The sequence below is a fragment of the Pezoporus occidentalis genome, unplaced genomic scaffold, assembly GCF_034315485.1.
Source record: "Pezoporus occidentalis ecotype Australia unplaced genomic scaffold, CSIRO_AGI_Poc_V1 ctg91, whole genome shotgun sequence".
Classification (NCBI taxonomy): domain Eukaryota; kingdom Metazoa; phylum Chordata; class Aves; order Psittaciformes; family Psittacidae; genus Pezoporus; species Pezoporus occidentalis.
In genome coordinates this window covers 727,952-749,460 of record NW_026916273.1, presented here as the reverse complement: position 1 = coordinate 749,460, position 21,509 = coordinate 727,952, and the positions used below count along the sequence as shown (strand labels likewise).

General features: G+C 40.7%; 1 protein-coding gene across 19 annotated transcripts in view; it reads right to left on the bottom strand.

The window, feature by feature from the left end:
* Positions 1-21,509, bottom strand: part of ANKHD1 (ankyrin repeat and KH domain containing 1) — a 103,215-nt gene that overhangs the window by 47,208 nt on the left and 34,498 nt on the right. For 13 of the 19 annotated variants that reach the window (XM_062605247.1, XM_062605232.1, XM_062605234.1 and 10 more), the window contains exons 3-11: positions 20,923-21,079; positions 18,042-18,189; positions 17,011-17,158; positions 15,732-15,965; positions 14,069-14,163; positions 10,603-10,840; positions 10,186-10,377; positions 8,613-8,722; positions 2,272-2,331 (exon numbers count right to left, since the gene is read on the bottom strand). In XM_062605247.1, coding sequence (XP_062461231.1) covers positions 2,272-2,331; positions 8,613-8,722; positions 10,186-10,377; positions 10,603-10,840; positions 14,069-14,163; positions 15,732-15,965; positions 17,011-17,158; positions 18,042-18,189; positions 20,923-21,079 — 1,382 coding nt within the window. The remainder of the gene's footprint in view (positions 1-2,271; positions 2,332-8,612; positions 8,723-10,185; positions 10,378-10,602; positions 10,841-14,068; positions 14,164-15,731; positions 15,966-17,010; positions 17,159-18,041; positions 18,190-20,922; positions 21,080-21,509) is intronic. The other 6 variants (XM_062605235.1, XM_062605237.1, XM_062605248.1 and 3 more) reach the window with 1 other exon arrangement.

The following is a 21,509-nucleotide window of genomic DNA, read 5'->3' as shown; positions in this document are numbered from 1 at the left end:
GTTTAGCTGCCAATAACTACCTGCATGCTTTTGGATTGTCTGCATGTCAGAGATATTTGCAGGACATGTAAAGCTCATTAAGTTAGTATGTCACCTCATGGCATGCAAGAATTAGTAGCATGCCCTTGAGCTCTGGTGCTCAATATTTGGTACAGTCTTTCCTTCCTCAGCCACTGCCAAGAAGTCATAGAAAGTCAGATGCTGCTGTTTGCCTGATGCACAGTAAATCCCTGGTATTGCTGGCACAACACTTACAAAGCAGCTATGGATGCAAAGGACCACTGATCACCACTTCACTCTGAAGAGGACCAGAATGTTACTGCCCACACAATTCAATACACATTTCTAATTCTCCACTGATGCAACAGCAAAGATAGCAAGAAGCAAAATTTATTTGAGGTTATAGCTTAGCTACATTCCAGACAGCGAAAAGCCATCCAAATGTAGCATTTCGGATAACTAGCAGTAAGATGTTATTAGCAACATTCTCTATTCCTAGCAGACTTCACTGTAAGTCTTAAACACGGATGTCAGGAGGCTCCTCATTGAAATGCAAGGCAGTTACCCTGCCCAGTTTAACCAACTGTCACTTCATCAAGCAGGCAGAACTTGATCTTCAACTATTATACACTTCAAACACTTGCAGTACCATACACATGATCAGTCCAGCCAAACTAGACCATTTGTGTGCCCACCTGCTGTAGATCTGCAAAAATTACTTCATTTTGATGGTGTTTTTCACATCAAAGATACAATTAATTTAATCATAAAATAAAATATGCGTTTCTATGACTTCAGCACTCTATTTAGCCCTGATAAAGGCTAGCTGATAGCATCAACTCAATCTTTAAAGGAAAGCATCCAGACCAAGCCAAAATAAGAAGGTGATCCAGTGCAGTGCTTCTAACTCACACGCTTTCTTTTACCTGGAATGGCCATAAATTTCGAAGATTTTTTTTTAGCTGTATTAGATAATCAATATCAGGACAGAGAACATGAAAACTGTCAAAAGCATCCCCAGCACTTTCCAATGTGCTACTTCCTTGTATCAATATGGAGTACATGCAAATGCTTTTTTTCTAAGAACAGAACCAGCAAGGAGTGCTCATCTGCAAAGACAACTTCCCCAGCTCTCTGCACTACAGGACTCACCAGTGTTCTGCCTCTCCAACTGCTCTAACCCTGAGAAACACTGCAGTCAGTATGATCAGAAAGAGATACAAAGGAGAACACCTATGCCACCATTTTCTAAATACGTGCTCTCCTGCTAATTCTGCTTGAAAGAATGACTGAGAAGAATTTTCCATAGGTTTAGGTACCAGGAAGAAAGGGGAAAGCAAGAGTATTAACCACATCATGTAAGAGTTTACATCATCTGCATCTTTTCCACTGGGGCTCAAAGAGGAGATGAGAATCCAGTCAGTAATAACAATTATTTCCTTTCTTGCTAAACCAATATTTCAGAGAGCAGAGCAAAAGCAGCATCATCAGAACCTGGTATTTTTTTATCCTTGATTTCAAGTTCTCTGGTTTAGGTAATTCCAAGATCAGCTCTATAAGGGCTTCCCTTCCCCCCAGTACTATCCTCCCTGGTTCACAAGGATTCATGGTTGGCGAGTGTTATTCCTTAGCATACTTTGTTCAAGTCCATTTCCAATGTCATATGTTATTTAAAAATAAAGGTCCAACTGGTCTCTTCAACTCCTAAAAAGCCTCTCACCCATGACAATGGTGACTATTTAACAGAAATCTAAGCAAAATGACTTAGATGAAGTTTTTGACGCAAGACAACAGCCAAACAATACATTCCCTATCCCTGTGCTACTTTGCTCATTTTCCAGGCTGTATCCCTATTAAAAGATACAGGATTCCAGCAGTTACCACCCTAATTGTCCCGGATAACCTTCCAGAGATACGCAGCAAAGCAGTATTTCAGAAGCACCTAAAAACTCAAACAGGCCTCTAGTTTAAAGTAAATACATGAAAAGGAAAGACCTTACAGGAAGCTAGACACACAGCAACAGATATAACACAGCTACTTATGCTAACAGACTCAATATCATTTGCTACATTGGTGAAGGTCGAGATACTGTTGTGTGAACAGGGGTTTTAGAAAACCCAGCAGCAGGGAAAATGCAGTACACAGATGCCATGTCTGGTCTGCACAGGGAGGTTTTGTGATTTTAAAGAGATTTAGATGCCTTAAAGCCATGCTTATTGCTAGCATGTATCCTGAGGCTGCAGCTTACAAGCATCAAAGGCCAACCTCACCTGATGCTTGCCCGGCTCTATGCCCTCCAAAATAGTCTTCTTTAAGTCCTCCTGCTTGTCCTGCGGAAGGAAAAAGAACAACTCACGGCTCTCGTTCTACAAATAAATGTTGTTCTTGGTCATGAAGACCTGGAACATGAACTTAAATGGACTGGATCCACCAGCTGAAGCCTCTGTTTTGCTGGAATTAGGCAAGCAAGCACAAAGGTAAGACCAAGCAAGGCAGCTCTCGCTGGCTGAGATTCCTACCACAAGTAATTGGGATTCATGAGGACAGCACAAAGATTACATACAGCATCTTGTTAAATACAAGATGACTTTTTGCTCATTAGTGGCAAAAGAGAGAATTTGATTGTACTTTGCACCATTCAGAGGCTGCAACACAACATCCAAAGGTGTCAACTACAAAAATCAGCTTCTCATGTGCTACAACCTTTTGCTTTATTTATAGCAGACTGAAGGCCAAGTCTAAAAGAGACCTGAAATCCCTGATGGCTCAAGAAACAGCAGGGAAAAACGTGACAGCTTCTCAGCTCCCTCACTGCCACAATACCATAGCTGTCTCCAGCATGGTTCCATTCAAATCCATAGAGAATTGGCTATTTTTGCAGATGTTTAAATGCTGCCTTACGCACACTGCATCAAACATGAAGTGTGTCATACACATAGAGGAAAGTGAGTTTCTAAGTAAGGAGCTACATCAATGTGATGGATGTTATCAGCTGAAGGCAAAGCCCCCATCCTAGGGGAAGAACCAAGAGGGAGTTTGGTATGACTATTTTCATTTTCATTTTATCTAGTTTTGCAACTGAAGTTCTGTGGATGCCAGAGAGCCAGTTTTAATGTTTAAGGAAAGCCACATGTGGAATTTTAACTAGTACAGAGTGGGGAGAGCTTGACAGTGTAAAATGAGAAGAATGCAAGGATGAAGCAGTCCTCAGGGGTTTTATTCCAGCTCTCAATTTCAGTATAAAAGCACAGACATATTTTCTAGCAGAAAGATAAACTCCATCATGAGATCAACTCTCCCGTGCAGCAGAGTCACGTACAGCTGCAAGGCAGGCCAGATTACAAAGTCCCAGTTTAAAACTGTTTTCTGTGCTTCCTAGCTGAGAAAAGCTGGCACCTTCTCACTGCCCAAAAAAGAAGAATCTCTCATTTTCAGCTACACTGGAACAGGCAAAGATATAACTCTACCTTGTCAAGAGCAGTCTCACTCTCAAGAAGGCGACTGGAGTCTCTAGTATGCAGCACTTCATTCAAGTCTGGTTCTATATTCAGAGGGAACAGTACCAGGCATCCAAACAGGCACTTTAAGTTTATAGAAAGGCATACACCTTAAAAGCAGGATATTAACCTTTCATTAAATAGCACCAATACTCTGTGAGCTTTATAATCCTTAACCTCATTCCTGTGGACACATACATGCACCACACGTGTCTTATATTACACAAACTTTGAGATGAAGGAAACTTTTAGTAAGGACACAAGGAAGAGAAAAAAATAAATAAAAGAGAACTCTACAGGAAAAAGAAAAGTCTCTTCTCACCTTTGAGGTTAGAGAAATCCTTGCCACACAGGTAAATAACTCTCTTACTGAAGTGCTGGTTCTGCTCTCCTGAAGCTATTAAACCATATTACCATCTAGAAAGATGCTTCTATCAAATTCTATTTCAGAGTTCTAATCTTCAAGTTTTTACTCCTGTTAATTGCAAAATCTAAAATAGGTATTTTGACACCATAAAGAACTTTGTAAGCAAGTAAAATTTACATTTGGTCCAGTGGCAGGAGCTCAGCCTAAGACCCTGAAGTCTCCAGTCCTGCAGGCGATAAAAGGATTAGGATGCAACTAAGGCACAGATGGGATCACAAGCTGAAGGCTTCAGATGTGCCTCATATTAAGTCATTCATATGCTTGGCAAGAGAGCAAGCCAATTTCAAAATGCATACATTAGCAAGGAAAGGTGTAGGTCTGCCAAGCTAGCTTTGTTACAGATTCTGACAGGCCAACTTTGTCCCTGTAAGGACATGGAAAAAGACAGATCCCTTCAAGGAATGCAGCACAAAAGCATCAGAATAACTGGTAACAAGCCAGGCTTCATGAACAATTAGTCACAAAGAGATACAAGATCATCAGGATACCCTATGTGATTGAGAAGCTCTGCAGCAGACAGGACCAGGGCAGTGTGAGCTCTGATACTATTTGTTTCTAGTAGAATTTGTCAATGCAGAGTCTGAAGGAAAAATTAGCCACAAACTAGAGAAAGTTCATCTCTGCCATCATCTTCTTTTAGTTCTTCTGGTTCTTATAAAGCTACGCTCCTTAATGAATCTAACAGAGTTCTTAAGGTCTTCACTGGCTCTTGAACTGAATTAAACATTTGATACCTAAGCCAGAGTATCAGTCCCCAGAAAGCAAGAGCGCCCATGTTCTCCTTCCAACAACAGCAGCCTTTTGTGCTGCGATGTGGTGGTAATAATCACTCACAGTTCAGACAAAAACTTCACTAGGACTAGAACAATTTGGGCTGGACAGGACCTTCAAAGACAGTCTAGTCCACCCACCTGCCTTGGGCACATCCAACCTAACCTTGAGCTTTTCTAGTGATGGGCATCCACAACTCCTTTGGGCAACTTGCTGCAGCGTCTCACCACCCTCATCAGAAAACATATTCAAACTTTAGCTCAAGGTTCTATTTTGAGCTTGAGAAAACCTCAACTGGACACGAGCAACACACAGGAATCTGTTCAGAAGAATGAGGTGGGTAACTTCAAAGTTGGAAGATTTCAATAAGCACAGTACAGGAAACCCCCTGACAAACATCTCCTGCCTCTGCCAATTTGGTTAACCCAACATGGGAGAGACTCCACATCTGTAGTCTCAAGGTTTGCACCTCATCTCCCAGTCAGTCTTGACCTCCTGGCAACTGAAGAGAGCCTTGAGAAGCCAAGAAAGATTTGAAGTCTTAGAATAGATTTTATGCTTTCTGAATCATGGAATAAAGGCTCTGAATTGTAAAGAAACAGAAGAACTGATCACAACAGATCTTGACAGCTAGTGTTTACCGTTCCTTTAACCCAAGAGCATTTGGGAAAGAAAGAGCAACTTCCTCGATCTGGAATCAGGGAGAAGAAAAATCCTAAAAAACTATGCTCCCTGCCTGCCTGGTCTGGAAGAAGACAGAATATGGAGATGGCTCACAAACCAATAAAGTACACAGCAGCAAAATCCAGCAGTGGCTAATACCTATGGGTAAATGAAACAGGGCCATGACACAAGCTTGGGCATGAGATCACTGGTCATTCACACTGCTTATTCCTTTGCAGTCACCCTGGCACAGTACTGGCCCTGTAAAAAACAAAATGCAATGAGGGGACCAGGAACTGTTCCCAACTGGCAGCATGGAAAATCTGACATCAAGTTACTCTCCACTTATCTGGGAAGCCTCACATGAACCCCTTCAACCCCTCATCCCACAATGTAGGGGTGTCCACTGTATGCTCCTAGTAGCATGGGATGAAAATACCACTCTGGTGGGCTGCAACATAGCCACTGACATCCTTACAGACACACAGGCACAGCCTCAGGCTCAGTAATACAACTGGGCCTAGTGCTGGCACAGCATGGATGCCTTCAGCATGTGCCATTTGTCCCTGCAATCAGAGAACAACCTTCAGCCCTGCTTTATGTTACTGTTCAAGACATAACCAGTGTTTTCCTCAAAAAGGACAGCTCCATAAGACGTCCTCAGTGACTGCATGTAAACCTCAGGCATAAAGAAGGTTTCTGGAAAACAATGAAACATTAGTGGAAGCAATCCCAAGAAAGACTGAAGTTGCAGGATGAAAAAGGAAAGAGAGAAATCCAACTGGACACATACTTTCATTTGCTGTGTCCCAGCATCAGAAGGATAGCAAAATTAACCAGAGAGATGAAGACAGACCAGTCAGAGGCCTAAGTCCAGATCTGCATTCAGTTCACTACTCCACCACAGATTTCCTGGGACAGCTTCCTGAAATCATCTAATGTCATTCAATTACCTATGAAAACTGGAATCTGGAAAAATAACCTCTCATGGTACTGCCAAAGAAGGTTTTGCACTGTCCAGCAGCAAGGCCACACATTTCAGGAACCTTCCCCAGTACAAAGGTAACTCTGTTCACAGGAGCTCACAACTCCTAATACAGCAAAACCACACAAAGGTTTGAAAGGAAACAACTCCAAGCCTGAGGCACCTGCCCTAAGCATTGCTGCAGTTGCCAGGTGCTTCCCCATTTACTTACAATCAGAATTCAACACTTGCAGATTTACATGGCAGGTCTCCCTTTCATGGGCAATTTTCCTTTGCTTCCCTACAGCATTTTTCTTGAGGGCTCCCCACTTTGATTGACAGTACAAGAAAATGCAGTAAAATAAAACTACTATAAAGAGGCCCAAGATTTTTCTCTGCAATACTAATCAGAACTAGATGTTAAAGGCCACAAACACTTCTCACCTTTGTGAGAAGAGGGGAAATAATACAAGTGACATGACTAATAACTTGAAGTGGTATTTTAGCAGCAACTCTTGACTGTTTAAAAGTTTATGCAGGCAATACTTTTTGTTTCATGCTTTGCTCTTCACTATAAGATACTTCATCGCTTATATCTGCTTATAACAAAGTACTTATTTATTTAAATACCCAACAGAACTCCAAACCCCTATCCTGTCCCTACTCAAGTGGCTGATGCTTGGCACCCAACACTGAAGTGAGCAAAGTGCAACACACACCCCTCCCTAACAACATCCCCTTCCTCTCTGGTAGGAACATATGAAGCAGACCTTGACTGCAGAAGAATTAATAAGGCCTGAAAAAAGTATATTCATAAAGAAGAGTGGAAGTATTATTAATTCACCATTACAGCATTCACTTATTTGTAGCTGTAAATATAAATATTTTAACTTTTCAAGTTTAAGACTGAAATTTAAGTACCTTCATTAGGATGCTGGTCTGTCAGGTTCAATGATAACATTCTTTGACATCCTTATGATTTAAAAGGAATAAAACCCACTAAAATATAAAACTAAAACCTCAAGCCCCTCACCCCACCCCCAAAAAAAAACAACCCACACAAGCAGAGTGTAGAAAAAGAAAACCAACCCCCCCCAAAAACTCAACAAAAAAATCATCTTCCCCACTTATCTTCAGAGCATAAGGCTCATAAACTGCTTTAGGAGACTAACATATCAATTGGGCTTTACTGCTTAAAAGCCTACCTAATAAACCCTGAATCTCTGTAGCTGATGAAGAGGCAGTTTTAGGTCTCCCACCACAGAATGTGAAAAAAAATCAAAACAATTACGGAAACAGCTTAGTTATGATTACATGTGTTACAGAAAATAAATACTGAAAGCAATATACTAAAACCCGGAGCTACAACAAAGAAAATAGTTCTGGGACAAAGAACAGATCATCTTATGTTGGTCATTTAAAATACATTGCTTAGTTTGGCATTTTTTGTGTTGCAGTTTTTAAGTTAAGAGACTCACAGCCTCTTAGCTCAGAAACAGAGCCTCATAGTTCAGAAACTAACCCTAAAGTAGAGTACTACTAGCTCCTAATACTAAAACATCTTAAATTCAGATAAATGGAGCAAGTTAAGCTCTAATCCACAAGAGTCTGGGAATAACAAAGTAGCATAACGAACAAAAGCAATGCAGAAATATCTCCTGCTAAACAATAAAACTTATGAGTTACACTGAAATAACAGAATCACAAAATGGTTTTGGTTGGGAGGCACCTTAAAGCTCATCCAATTACAACCCCTTGCCATGGGCAGGGACACCTTCCACTAGAGCAGCTTGCTCCAAGCCCCTGTGTTCAACCTGGCCTTGAACACTGCCAGGGATGGGGCAGCCACAGCTTCTCTGGGCACCCTGTGCCAGCGCCTCAGCACCCTCCCAGGGAAGAGCTTCTGCCTAAGAGCTCATCTCAATCTCCCCTCTGTCAGGTTAAAGCCATTCCCCTTGGCCTGTCCCTACAGGCCCTTGTCAAAAGCGCCTCCTAGTAAAAATTCCACCTGGTAAGACAAAAGTAAGAAGGTAATGAACTATCACAAGTACAAGCTGTAGATAAAACTTTTCACTTAATGGATGAAAGATTACCCAATAAGAATTTTATTTTTTTTTTTCAGATCAAACAGAATGTTCAGGCTTCTTAAAAAGTTTCTTCTGTGCCTGTTTTTGTACCCATTGTGAATCTCAATTGCTAAAATAAACTTTCTGCTCTACAAGCATGTCAGCTTTGGTGTACAGTTTGAAACCAAAGTTCTCTCCCCATCAAAAGCAGCAGAAATCTTACCAGATCAGCACCAGCTTGAAGCAACACATCTGCAACATCAGTATGTCCATTTTCACAGGCATAGGTCAAAGCTGTGTCTCCTGTCGCTGTGGTGGCATGAACATTAGCTCCTAGAAACACAATAGTAGGACATCACCTTATCAAGCATTTTGTATCAGATAAAACACAAAAATCAAGGCATTTCATCTGTGACCAAGAGCTTCCACAGCCCAAGGGCATTGCTCTCATGGTAAAAATTGCTCTTGTAGTAAAAATATTCTGAGGAGAAGCAAAGGCTTGGAAATAGCATGACCAGCAATCGGAGCACCTGTATGCTCAGTTATTCCTATATTCCCTCTATAGCAATGAAGATTCCAGTTGTTACAACACATAAAAGTGAATCCAGACAGTTGTCTAGACTATCCATTTGACAGGAGCTGCCTGCCAAGGAAAAACCAGACAAAATGCATGTCATTTAATTAGTATTAATGCTCCAAAACCATATACTTTTACATATTTCACTTCTTCCTTTCTCTTTAAAAGAAACTAAAATAATAAAATAAACTAAATAATAAACTAAAGCAAATTTCTTTTGCTTTACAACCATTTTGTTGAAATAATTTAACTAGCTTCATACATGCCTCCATACAGCTTTCATGCTATGCATGGCTCTGGGTATGTAATGCATCATACTCAATAAAAGCCAGTGCGATTAGCCATTTTTGTATTCTCAAGGTGTGAGATATATTTAGAGACCCCCTGATGCCAAACCAAGGCTCCTCAATTCACTCTCCACATTATCAGAAGTGATGTGCAAGCAGCATTCCCAGCGAGCTGGTGACGTGTCACAGCCTGGTGTCACTACACAAAGAGACGCAGTTGTCACTGTCCCTCCATAAGCAGCAAGCATTACTTTCTAGAATTACAAATCCAGACAATTTCATTCTTAGGAAAGAGCATACAAATAAATAACTCCCATAAGAAGGAAGATTTCCAAAATGCAGGTCCCTATCATTTATTTTTTTTAAGTAGTATTACTACACTTTGGTCTCTCTACCAACTTTCAACTGACAGATGAAAACTGAAGCGTCATTTCCCCCCAACTCCAGCAAGATTTAGCTTTTACTACTGTATTGTGTAGTAGGAAAACTCGCTCCTTACATCCAGAAATCCAGGACATTCCAGAGTGTCTAGCACACTATTTCCCAAGGCACAATTCCTAAAGTACTGGTTATTTAGGGAGACTGACTGCAGGTAACTAGGCTCAGTCAAAGCAGAAGCAACATATAAAACCAGGCATTATCTGTACTAACATTTTGTCCTAAATGCAGTTAGCTGAAAACAATGCTCCTAATGGATATATGGATGGTTCTAGATATGCCACACAATCCAGGGCTCTGTGAGGCACTTTTCCCTGTTAACAGCATCACACAATATTGATGTGTACCATATGCTTTTTCCTTCTTGCTAAAGTATCTGAGAATATAGTTTCTTGTTAAAACAGTGACACAAGTAAGCCCAGGTATCTTCTAAACCACACAGAACATTGAGGCTATAGTATCTGTGGGCGAGGTCATTTGCACTATACACATACCTGCTGCCAGCAAGTATTTCACCAATTCAAGATGACCCTCTTGAGCAGCTTCCATCAAAGGTGTTGAGCAACCAAGTTCTATATCAGCTCCTGCTTTAATAAGGAAGTCAGCTACTTCAGAAAACCCTCCACAGCATGCCAGAGTAAGAGCCGTTTCCTGCGTTTCTTCTGTCTGTGCATTTATATTTGCCCCTAGGAAACAAAATAGCTGTTATTTTAACTGACCAGACACAGGGTAGTAAAGTGAATGCCCATCGTCTCCACTATTTGAGTGTTTTACCTTTGCTCTGTAGTTACAGCAATGAGCAGTGACAGCTTCATGCTACATCAGAGGAATTTGCACCTAATATACTTAGTGGCAAATGGTCAGCACTACATCCTTAGGAAGGAACGCTCAAGAAACAGCAGTGCTCTCACCTTGTGCCAGCAGCAAGGCAACCATCTCTTCATGGCCTTCCCGGGCAGCTTCCATTAGAGGAGTATAACCTTCATCATTAACTTCCTCCAGGTTGGCTCCCCTCTCAATCAGGAGAGCTGCTAACTCCACGTGCCCACCACAAGCAGCCAAAGTGAGTGGAGACTCAAATGAATCTGCAGGCATGTTCACTTGAGCACCACTGTCCAAAAGCAAGCGTGCCACTTCCACGTGCCCATCCTAAAGAACAGGAACATCAAATCAGAAACAGTCAAAGTCACTTGATGATGGAGTTGCAGCCACAATCACACTAGGTCTGAAAATGATCCTAAAAAGACAGGGTCTTTTAATTGATGATGGTGCCATTTACGACATAGTTATGGTAATGCTTGAATTAAAGTGACATTCAGTTTTCCACCTATAGCTAAGGTTTAAATGCAAGAGGGAAAAAAAAAGTAGATCTATGGTGGGTTTTTGGTTTTGTATGTTCTCCTTTCTTGGAAAGTAGGGAAAGAATTGTGGGACAAGGCTTTCTTCAATATCCAGCACAATCCCTGGGACACAGAAGTAATAGAGACAGCAAACAAGTACCGTAAGTAATAAACCCACTTCATGACTAAAAACCAAAACAAACACTGAAGCAAGTATTGTCTTTTTCTCTGTAGCTGATTAATGGCTTCTACACACAACAAAAAAAAAAAAAAACCTCCAACTGTCAACTTCTAGATCCTGGAAAAAACCTGCAGAGGAACTGAAGTGGGTTCAATGAGGTAGGTAACAGGAGGAGGGTAAACTCAAATTTTAAAAGAGACTGGAAAGTGGCTTGGGGTGAAACAATCTTTGTCATAGAGGAAAGAGAATGAGGATTGCCAAAGCAATCTGTCTGAGCCCTTACCAATCAAAGCATATAAATACAGCTCTCAACTTCAAAGGAAACTACTACTAAACTCCTCAAAGTACCATGAAATAGACCAAGTACCAAAAATCCATGGTTTACGTCAGGTGTGCTCTGTAGAGACTCAATACTTCTCAAATGGGGAAAAACTAAAGAAATTTTGACATTAAGAAAGAAGAAACACTCTTTTGGGTTCTCCCTCCCACATAACTTCAGATAGTGGGGTCCAAACTTGTGGAACAATTTGGAGAAGAGATCTGGGAAAACTGAAACCAACTGCAAACTACTCCTAATGAAGGGGGAAGGTTCAAGCCATGCAAAAAGTGCTCAGTGAGATATAGAAGGTCTGAGAGTCTAATCAGAGGACACTTCAGAATACACAATAAGATAACTTATGGATGAAAAGGGAATTCCAAGCGAAAGACTTCAATCAAAGCCTGCTCTGTATCTCTCAGTGGAGAGAAAACTACTTGCTGCTTTGCATACTGTATTAGATGCATCAACTTGGTCACTTCATTTGCCATCCAAAGAAATATGGGGTTCATTCAGAAGTAAACTGTCAGCCAGCTCTGATTTAGAGCCCTGTGTCCTGACACAGTCGTTCTCCTAGGATTTGGTAGATCAGATGGATTAATTCTTCAGACTAGCCCCAAGGCACATTGACAGATGTTGCTAGAGTACTAAGGAACACTTCTTCCTGAGGAAGACATAAGGGCTAATTTCAGTAGAAAATAGTAGTTGTTTTTAAGATGTGTCCTTTGAAGGAAATCTAAATGAAGTTGGGGAATACTAAAGGGGAAAAAATACATTAGAAGACCTCTCTGCCCAAGGTTCAAGCCAGAGCTGTTGAGGCTAGGGCACTGCTACCTAGGGGTAATTTATAAAGTTATAATGCTAATAATTCCACTAATTCCCAAAATTACAAAGCTGCCTACATATTAAGAACCACAACCTCAAGTAAACTACCAGTTCCCCATTCTGATCTCATCAGAAGTGCCAGCCAGCAACTAAAACAGCTAACACAAACAGGTATATCAAACACACGACTCCTGCCAACGCTCGTCTTAAGTTGACCATGAAGCGGGTAGTAACCTGAGACTGACAGCAATCAAGTCTACAATCAAAGACAGGCTGCTGTTTTCAGAGAAGCTGGCTAAAAGCCAACAACCACCTCATCTAACTAAAGGCATCTTCTAGGTGTGGCATTCTACCTTGCCCAAAACATACTAAAACTCAAAGGCACTTATAATTGGTGATCGGACACCAGACACTTCAGCTCCCTCTGCAGCATTCACTAGCTGGAAAACAGTGAAGACTGACTGGGAAGAGTCCCCATGATTTGATGGAACAGTTCACTTCTGCAAGGGAGCAGCCAAAAGGTAACAAGGAACACATTCCATCGTTCAACTTAAGAGTTCGGACTTGAAAGGATCAGTTTCCTTTCAGTTGTTTTAAAGGCCAACACACACTGTAATGCAAACTAGTCTGAAACACACAAGAGCTAAAAATGTGCAGGCAACCCACACAGCTTTATCTTCCCCAGGCAAGACACTTCACAGCCTTCAATTCAGCCCAGTGCTCAGACTGCATCACCATGACAGAACACCAAGTTACACTTTTGCTGCAATGTCCTTTAGGAGACAGCATTCTCAATTCCTTACTGGCACTAGGGTCCCATGCAGGGAACACTATTCAAGGACACCATCTCACTGTCAGAAGACTTCAACACAGAGATGGTATAACCTGACCTTGGTCACTTGCATCATCACTTCACAAGTGCACTGAAGGAACACTTGATCCTGCAGGTCTCGGAAAACTGGAGGAACATTGCAGGCTGCCTTCTAAGGATTACAGGTTACTGGGAGCAAATTAAGGTCCCTTTTCTTTACTCAAAGAACTTCTGCCTGAAGGACAGATAAAAGGTCACCTAAGGTCTGGACAAAAATATTGCATGTATGTTTTGACACAACAGCACATTCTTTATTAAGACGAAGCTCTTGGAAAAGGAAATCTTTCCTCAATGGCTGCTTTGAAATTAGATGAGTTGTCCAAGAACTAAGAACTAACCTACTTTTGACTTACTGTTTTATTTTCGAATAAAAACCTCACAGCAGCATTTACAGAAGCCTAGAAGAAAGCAAACCATCCCTACATGCAAAACACTTCCTGCAGCAGTGCAGGAACAATGTAACGCATCAGTCATCCAGCTCAGTGTAGTTCTGGAAGTACATACCACGATGATCTGAGAACTTTTATAAAGGCAAAGATGGAAAAGTGACTCCTACACCACAATAGAAACAGTGACTTGGGCTCAACCTGCGGTACTGCACTGCAGATTAGTTATCCCTACACTTTACAAAGGGAGTATATAGAACACATTACACCCCCAAAACTTAGATTCATTTTTCCTTATAACCAATTAGTTACCTGCGATAACTATAGTAACTGCTTTGTATTATCACAAGTAACACGTGTTCACTGCAGAACCAACCCAGCTTGTTAACAAGGGCTCACTTTATCATCTCCTTTATTCCTGTCATTGAAAAGGGAGCAGCAAAATAAAGGCTGTTTACCATGCAGGCCTCCATCAGTGCTGTGTGCATCTCATCTGTTTTATGTTCTTGATCAGCTCCAGCTTCAAGCAAAAAACGAACCATATCTAAATGGCCTTCAATTGAAACAGAGCAAAATAAATAAGAATTTAGTATCATAAACTTTTAGTAGTACAGACAATACATCTGATGAAATTATTTCGATTTTCACAGTTTGCTATTACAGGTTTTACAAGTTACCATTTGCAAAGCTGTTCTTTTTGAAGTACTCTAAAAAGTACCAGAGCAAAATAGACAGCAAGACTTTAGTCTTTCCCACAGATAATTGCCCAACTCTGAGATGAAGACAGACCTCCCCAAGTTCAAAAAGAGTTACCTTCCCTTGTAACTTCAAGCTATAAAAGACTGCTTATTCCTTATTCAGCTGTAGAGTGACATATCATTTAAGTGTTCCAAGGCAGCACATAACTGAGGGCATTATCATTTAGAGAGGTCCATGCACATCTGAACTTAACTTTAAGCGTTTTAATCACAGCATCTACATATTCCTGAGAACCAGGACACACACATTATGTCATATTATGTTATCTAACACTATTTTTAGAAGCTTCTACCAAACTTTACCAGTACTTGTTTTTCAACTCTATTATGGCTTCTGTCCTTTTAGAATCTGTCCCTTACACCAAGTTGTACATTTTATCCTCTCAATGCGCACCCTCCTCCAAGACAAGACTTAGCTTTATACTAATTGAGCTACCTTGTTTTCCTATCAACCATCTTGCCAAAGATAATAAAGGAAATCTCTAGTCAATGAGTATCTTACATTACATACATTAAGTTCTGGGTCACAAGAGACAAGAATGCCCCTCCAAAATGTCCAGGAGAACTATTACTGAAATGTCTATGTAAGGAACTACTATATGCTGCAGGAAACCCATGACAAATCCAGATGAGTTTTCACTAGTTACACTAGTATGTATCCAATTCTAACCACAGAGGCAACACCTGATGTTACTATGACAATAATCTGTATCCTTAAAGCTTCGATTAGGAGGAAAACAACTGTTGGAAATTTTATGGTGGCTTTTGGAAGAAAAAACAACAAAACAAAACCCAACAAGAAGCACATTGGATTACCACTGCACTAAGTTACTTTCTATAGAAGCTTTACATAGCAATATAAATTAACTCAAAAGGCCGTGAAAGCTCAAAACACATAACAATTCATAGATATCCTCTAAAATTACACTAAAGAAACAATATCCAGTAATAACATCAGCATTGTCACCACATCATGTATTTGAGGAACATTAATTCCAACTTCCCATTTTCCTAACAGCTAACAGAGATGTTTTCAGAACTTGCAACACAGCTGGTGAAGGGAATTTGAATCAAACAAGGGAATGCTGTAGTGGAGGAATAAAAGAATAGTGGTGTGTCAAAGCACAAGTTTGGGTCACAGCCTGTCACAAGTTTCCATACGCGACATAGCAAATACATGTCCACCACAAGTAGACAGGCTTAATACTGCTATACCATGGATAAGCATTTCCTGAGTGTACAACCAAAATCCAGTATTCCAAAGCTCTTCAGAAAATATTCAAATTATAGCTGGAATCTTTAGTTAGATAAATCCTAGCAAATAAATGTAACAAAAAATACAAAACAGGGCAAGAGACAATACCTTTATAGCATGCAAGTGTAAGTGCACTTTCTTTGAACTCGTTGGAGTGAGTGTTGATTCCTGCACCATATTCCAGCAATACTCTTGCAACCTCAACATGACCTGCACTGGCTGCTTCCATTAAGGGGGTATGGCCATTCTCATTGTGGTCTTCTATATTAGCACCGGCTTTCAACAGCACCTTCACTATGTCAACAAAGCCCCCGGCACAAGCGTAAGTGAGAGCTGTGTTCCCTGCAGAGAAGAAGTAGTTTACATGAAAGCCCTTTCCACCACTCATAGGAAAAAAGATTTAACAGCACTGAACAAAAACAAGTACATGGCTGGCAGCAGTCTCTTACCTCACAGGAATGCTACTCCAGCCAGTGATTTCAGGCTGGATAGAAAAATCCCAACACAACTATAATGTGAAAGAGTTTTAATGCTAAGCCAGTATTATAAATCAGGATTTGTTTCTTTATTATGTTTCCTACTTCAGCACACAAAGAGAGATCAAATACACACACACACCAAGAGCAGTGAATAATTTTCATACTCACTGTAGTTGGGGGGATTAAGGTTTTTTTTGCCTAGGACTATGCTGTAATTCCTTGAAAAACTTTCCCTGGCTGGATGAAAATAAACTTCTAACTTAAAACTCAGGTACTGTAAGTAACAGACGATCACATATGGCTCATGTTTTAAATGCTACAGTCAGTTTTAAGGTAAGTTCTGCTTAATACAGCTAAACATCAGGATAAAAAGAACATTTCATAGTTCAGACACCCGGCTTTTTAAAATTGGAATAAAGTTTAAATTCTATCTTGATATCAGCAAAATCCAGCTGCAGGTTACAGCTCTCAGCAAGGTCAGTTAAGCTGTGGTCAAGCATCAGCAATGAAGAAAATATTCAATGCTCACAGAATTGTTCCTCCTCTTTGGTGAAAAGCAATAGCCTGAAATAGCAGGCCTTGACCAGATGTGTCCCAAGGGAGTCTTACTGGGTCATCTGGGATTATACAGATGAGAAAAAACAAACTTCATGTGTTTTTCCAGTCATCTAACGCCACAGTGATTTTCACAGGAACAGTCCTTTCCATTACAGTTTATACTAAAAACAGTCTTTAAACAACAGCCAGGTAAGGCTCCAAACACATCTGCTATGATCCGGTCTATTCTTAATAGTTCCCTTTCATGTTTTGTTGTGAATGAAATTGAGGCAAAACAACAGATGTTCAAAACAGCTGCACATCTTATGTGTCAGTCTTACTAGTTCTTGGTGCTCCTGCTTCCCAGTTACCTGTTGAAGACTGTGCGTTGACATCTGCACAATGAACAAGGAGCAGCTTAACAATGTCCACGTAGCCTCCGCTGGCAGCTGCCATTAAGGGAGTTATGTCTCCTTTGTTTCCTCGATCTTCAACGTTTGCATGCATCGCTAGTAGCACCTAGGGGGAAAAAAAAAAAAAAAAAAATCACTTTAATGAATAAATTGCATCACCAACATTTTGCTTCTGTGCGAGAACGATTCCCCAGGCAGCCTGGACATCCCTTGCAGCAATGTCCCCAGTGGTGAAGCACGACGGCACTCCCAGGACATTTAAAATTGCTACCTGCACTGTCCTCTGCTTCAGGAAATGCTCACTTCTTACATTTGTTCCTATCTGCTAAAATCAACATGAGGTTACAGTGCAGCACTGACATTTTCAAAAGTCACAGGGCAATTCACTAACCAGAATGATAGCAGAGAAACTGCAAACTTGCATTAGCAACCACAGCACACATCAGGGTCAGGCTTACAGTTATCCCCTGTGCTCTCGCTTGACACCAGAACATGCAGCTGGCCACTTTCTGAGAATTATCACCTGAGCTCTGCCCTTTAATACACAAGTATAAAAGCGAAACATGCACAGAAATTAATTCACTGTTGATACAGATGTGATTTAAAAAAAAGAACTGAGTGACTGAGACATGAGTTTTTAGAAGAGAACCACTTGTAGTGTTTGATTTTGGTGCCATTTTAGATCCTCTTGCAATGTCTGCTTGGCAAAACAGCTTGACTGCATCTAGAACAATACCAGAAAGGTAGGTGTATCACAAAACACAAGACACACTCTTCACACATGTCCCTTAAACCTAAAGGCATATATGAGAAAAATTTCCATTAAAAAGACAAACAATAACTGGAAACCCACAATAAGCTCTATTAACCGATACTCTGATTAGCTCATAAAATACATTACACTCTGAATAGCTAAAATGTTTACCTACCAAAGAAGCCCCTTGGACAATGCTTCACAAAGGTTAAGTAGGATTATATTTATTACTTACTTGTGCCAATTCATAATATCCTGCTGAACAGGCCAAGCAAAGGAGACTCTCCCCTTCTTCAGTATGCTCATTTACACTTCTTCCTTCATCCAACAGCTTCCGGACAGCATTGACATCCCCATCCGAGCAAGCTTCTGCCAGACTGCGACTGGAAGATCATTACACAGAATGAGCTCAACGTGAACTGCAATAGATGGGTGGCTTCACTATGAACGGGTGAAGTCTTTAAGTAAAGACTCATGACTTGGCATTAAGCCTTACCAGAAAATAATACCCTGACAGATTTAAGCATATATACACATTATCTGTTTTACCCATGGAAATACAGATCTTGCTTATGTCTAAATGCTCTCCTGTCCTCATCAGTTGCTAGCTCACATAAGCTCTCATATACATTAGATGGAGAGAATACAGCTCAAAAGTTAAGCTGTGGTGTTTGCAAGGTACAGCAGTAAGCCTCCCTGATGTTATCACACATGAGCAGCATGCCAGATGCACAGAGGCTACAAGCACACCAAATTACTGACTACAGATATCAGGCAAAGTTCTAGTAGAGGAAAAAAAAAAGTGAAGAGCCTATTATCAAAGACCACTAATACTGAATACTGCAACACAACAAACTGCTGACCACAGTCTCTCCTGTAGCAGGACTATTTCCTTCTCTGTAGTAGCCCAAAGCTTTCTTCTTTCCATTGAAAACACCAGTTTCTTAATTTAAGCAGCCATTTCAGAGAAAAAAACCTTACCTTACCTAATGACATCTTAAAAGTGGAGAGGAGCATTAAAGAAGTTAACTGTTTCCTTTCATGCGCTGTTAAAAGCATATTACAGAAGTTTTCAGATGGATGAAATAAGCCAATTGAACTACATATTTTTAAACAGAAACAATACGGTCCTACATGGAACACCACTTTTTAAAAGCCTGCATGGAACAGTCCTTAAAATGCTGCAAGAGGTAATTACAAGCTAAGAGTCTGAAGGAAAAGACAAGACAAACCCTGAGTTCTTGGCATCTAAAAGCTCAGAAGTCTGAAGTCTCTACTTCAACCACCATTAACCTCCGAAGTAGAGAGTAACTATTTCCTCTGACAGGTAGGACAGTTCACTAACCACACCTGGAAACAAGGTGAGCTGAGCTTCAATTCATTTCAAACCAAGTTAACTGTCCTTTAGATCTCTGTCTATACTAAAACCAAATACAACTGTTAAAGCATTGCTAAACACAAGTGTTAACAAACCACAGCAAGTCATGCTCAGCATCAACTCAATTATGCTTCTCCAGCCGAGAAAATATGTGCAAGGAATGACTGTCCTCAGCCGCCAGGAACCAACCCACAGGTAATGACCTGGTGAGAGGAAGGGGCAGTTAAGCCAGAGCCTTCTGTTCTAAACAGTACTGGACTGGATGTGATGCACTCCTATCAAGGTATTTAATCTGCAATACATGGAAGCTTGTTTCCTAAAATAAAAACTAGCACAGTCAGATTCAAACACCTTAAACTTCTGCTGTTTTTCCTGTAAAACACAGAAGTTCACTTGAATTCACTGACAATGCAGAAAATATCCATTCCTTAGGAAAGCATGCAAGTTTCAACTGGTCAAATGACTGTAATGGTTGAACTGTGTTAAACACCTATTTTAAAAAGAACTTATTTGTCATATACTCCAAAATGAATTAAACTGTGCCAGCAGCTGACAGGTAACAGCTGAGGTCTGACCTGAACAGACACCCACTTATCACCTACATTTGCACTGTAATCACTAAGTGAAGTTTATTACTTGGCTACATAGGCCATACAGTGAAGCAATGGGATCCCTCTGAAATCCTGCAGGACGCTGTCAGCCCTGCCCCTTCCCTAGGACAGCTCTGTGCTCACGGTACAAGCAGCTCTGCTGCAGCCCACATGTAACTAGCATTTACAGCTCAGGTCTATGTTCAGCTGGGAGGAGAGGGAAGGGATTCATGCACTTTTACACACATACAGTCTAGCCTTTGGAAACAGGAGCCACCCAGCCCCATAACCTGTGGGACAAATCCTGAAACACATGAATCATTCTCAGAAGATGACCTTGAGACACTTCCTATAATACAGAACTGCTGTGAAACCAAATGTGCCCCAGGAAACAGACTCATCTCGTCCTAGTTGACTCAGGCACCTCCAGAGGTCTCCCAGTTTGCTCTCTGCTCAGGTTCCCTTTGAGATATTTCCAAGACATTTTGCAGAAGTGACAAGAATGGCACTGGGCTGCTTAACATGTTTAGGAACTATGTGCATCACTTGTCAGAGCAGAAAATATTTCAGGACCCTAAAGATGCTTTGAAATTACTAATGTAGAAGAAAGCTTTTGATGACATAGGGCAAATCTTAAGTTCTGTCACCATGGGAGTTAAATGCTGTTCTCAGTAGTTCTCTGCTAGAAAAAGTTATCAGATTATAATAGAGTTTTAATTTCCCCCTAAATTCCTGAGCAAGACCCCAGGGCAAAGTATGTAAGTAAGAGTTGGAATAGACTACTCAAATACAATGAGCTAGATTCCTTCGTTTCTACCAAAGTATGCTGAGGCAGTAATGAGAAAACTATCACCAACACTTCTACAGCTAAGAATTTAACCTGGTTTTGAAACAGAAATCAACTGTCTGGTACACAGAAAGAGCAGCAGGTTAGAAAATAACATGATTTTGTACCTTTCTCTTACACTTTGATGCCAATAAACTGATGTGACAGTAGTAACACCTTCAGATTCATAAACTATTTCTTCTAGGAGTAGAGCAGATTCATTGCCAAATATCAGCAATATAATTAACTTAATTTGAACATAAAAATACACACTTATATTCTATAAATGGGAAAGTAGGAGTGGGGACGGATCAGTACATACTTGTCCACTTGTCCTGCATTGTGATTGTTCTCTGCTCTCATCCGCGTCAATGCAGCAGCAGCTTCATCCAGTGCACAGCTGACAGAGGACGTCAGTCTCCGGAGAACCTCGGGATCTGCGAAGGCTTTGCCATCGGCAGTGGACAATTTACCAATCCCTTCAGTGCACGTTCGTTCATCAGTCGGGTTAGTATGGGAGTCACACAAAAGAAATGCAAAGACACTATTTTAGATTTCAGCCACATGCACTATTAGTTAAAAATCATTTGCAAACATGCCAGAAAAAAGATCAGATATTTAAAAGTAAGTAATCTTTGCCTGAGACCTGAACATTTAATCAACTTTAATCAAGCGGGAAGAAAACTGTTTTTCAGCTGGCAGCTTCATTACCTATCCCAAATTCCCAATTCATACCTGGGGTAGGAGGCATTTCAGAGGAGTAAGGATAAATCCAGAGGTCAAGCTCAAAAAATCATAAGTTTGGGCAACAGGTAGTATTCCACAGGCTTGGTTTGATATTTTCCGAATGAGTTTTCCAATGTAAAATGTGTCGATCTATTCCCCCTTCCCTGCCCAACTTCACCCAAA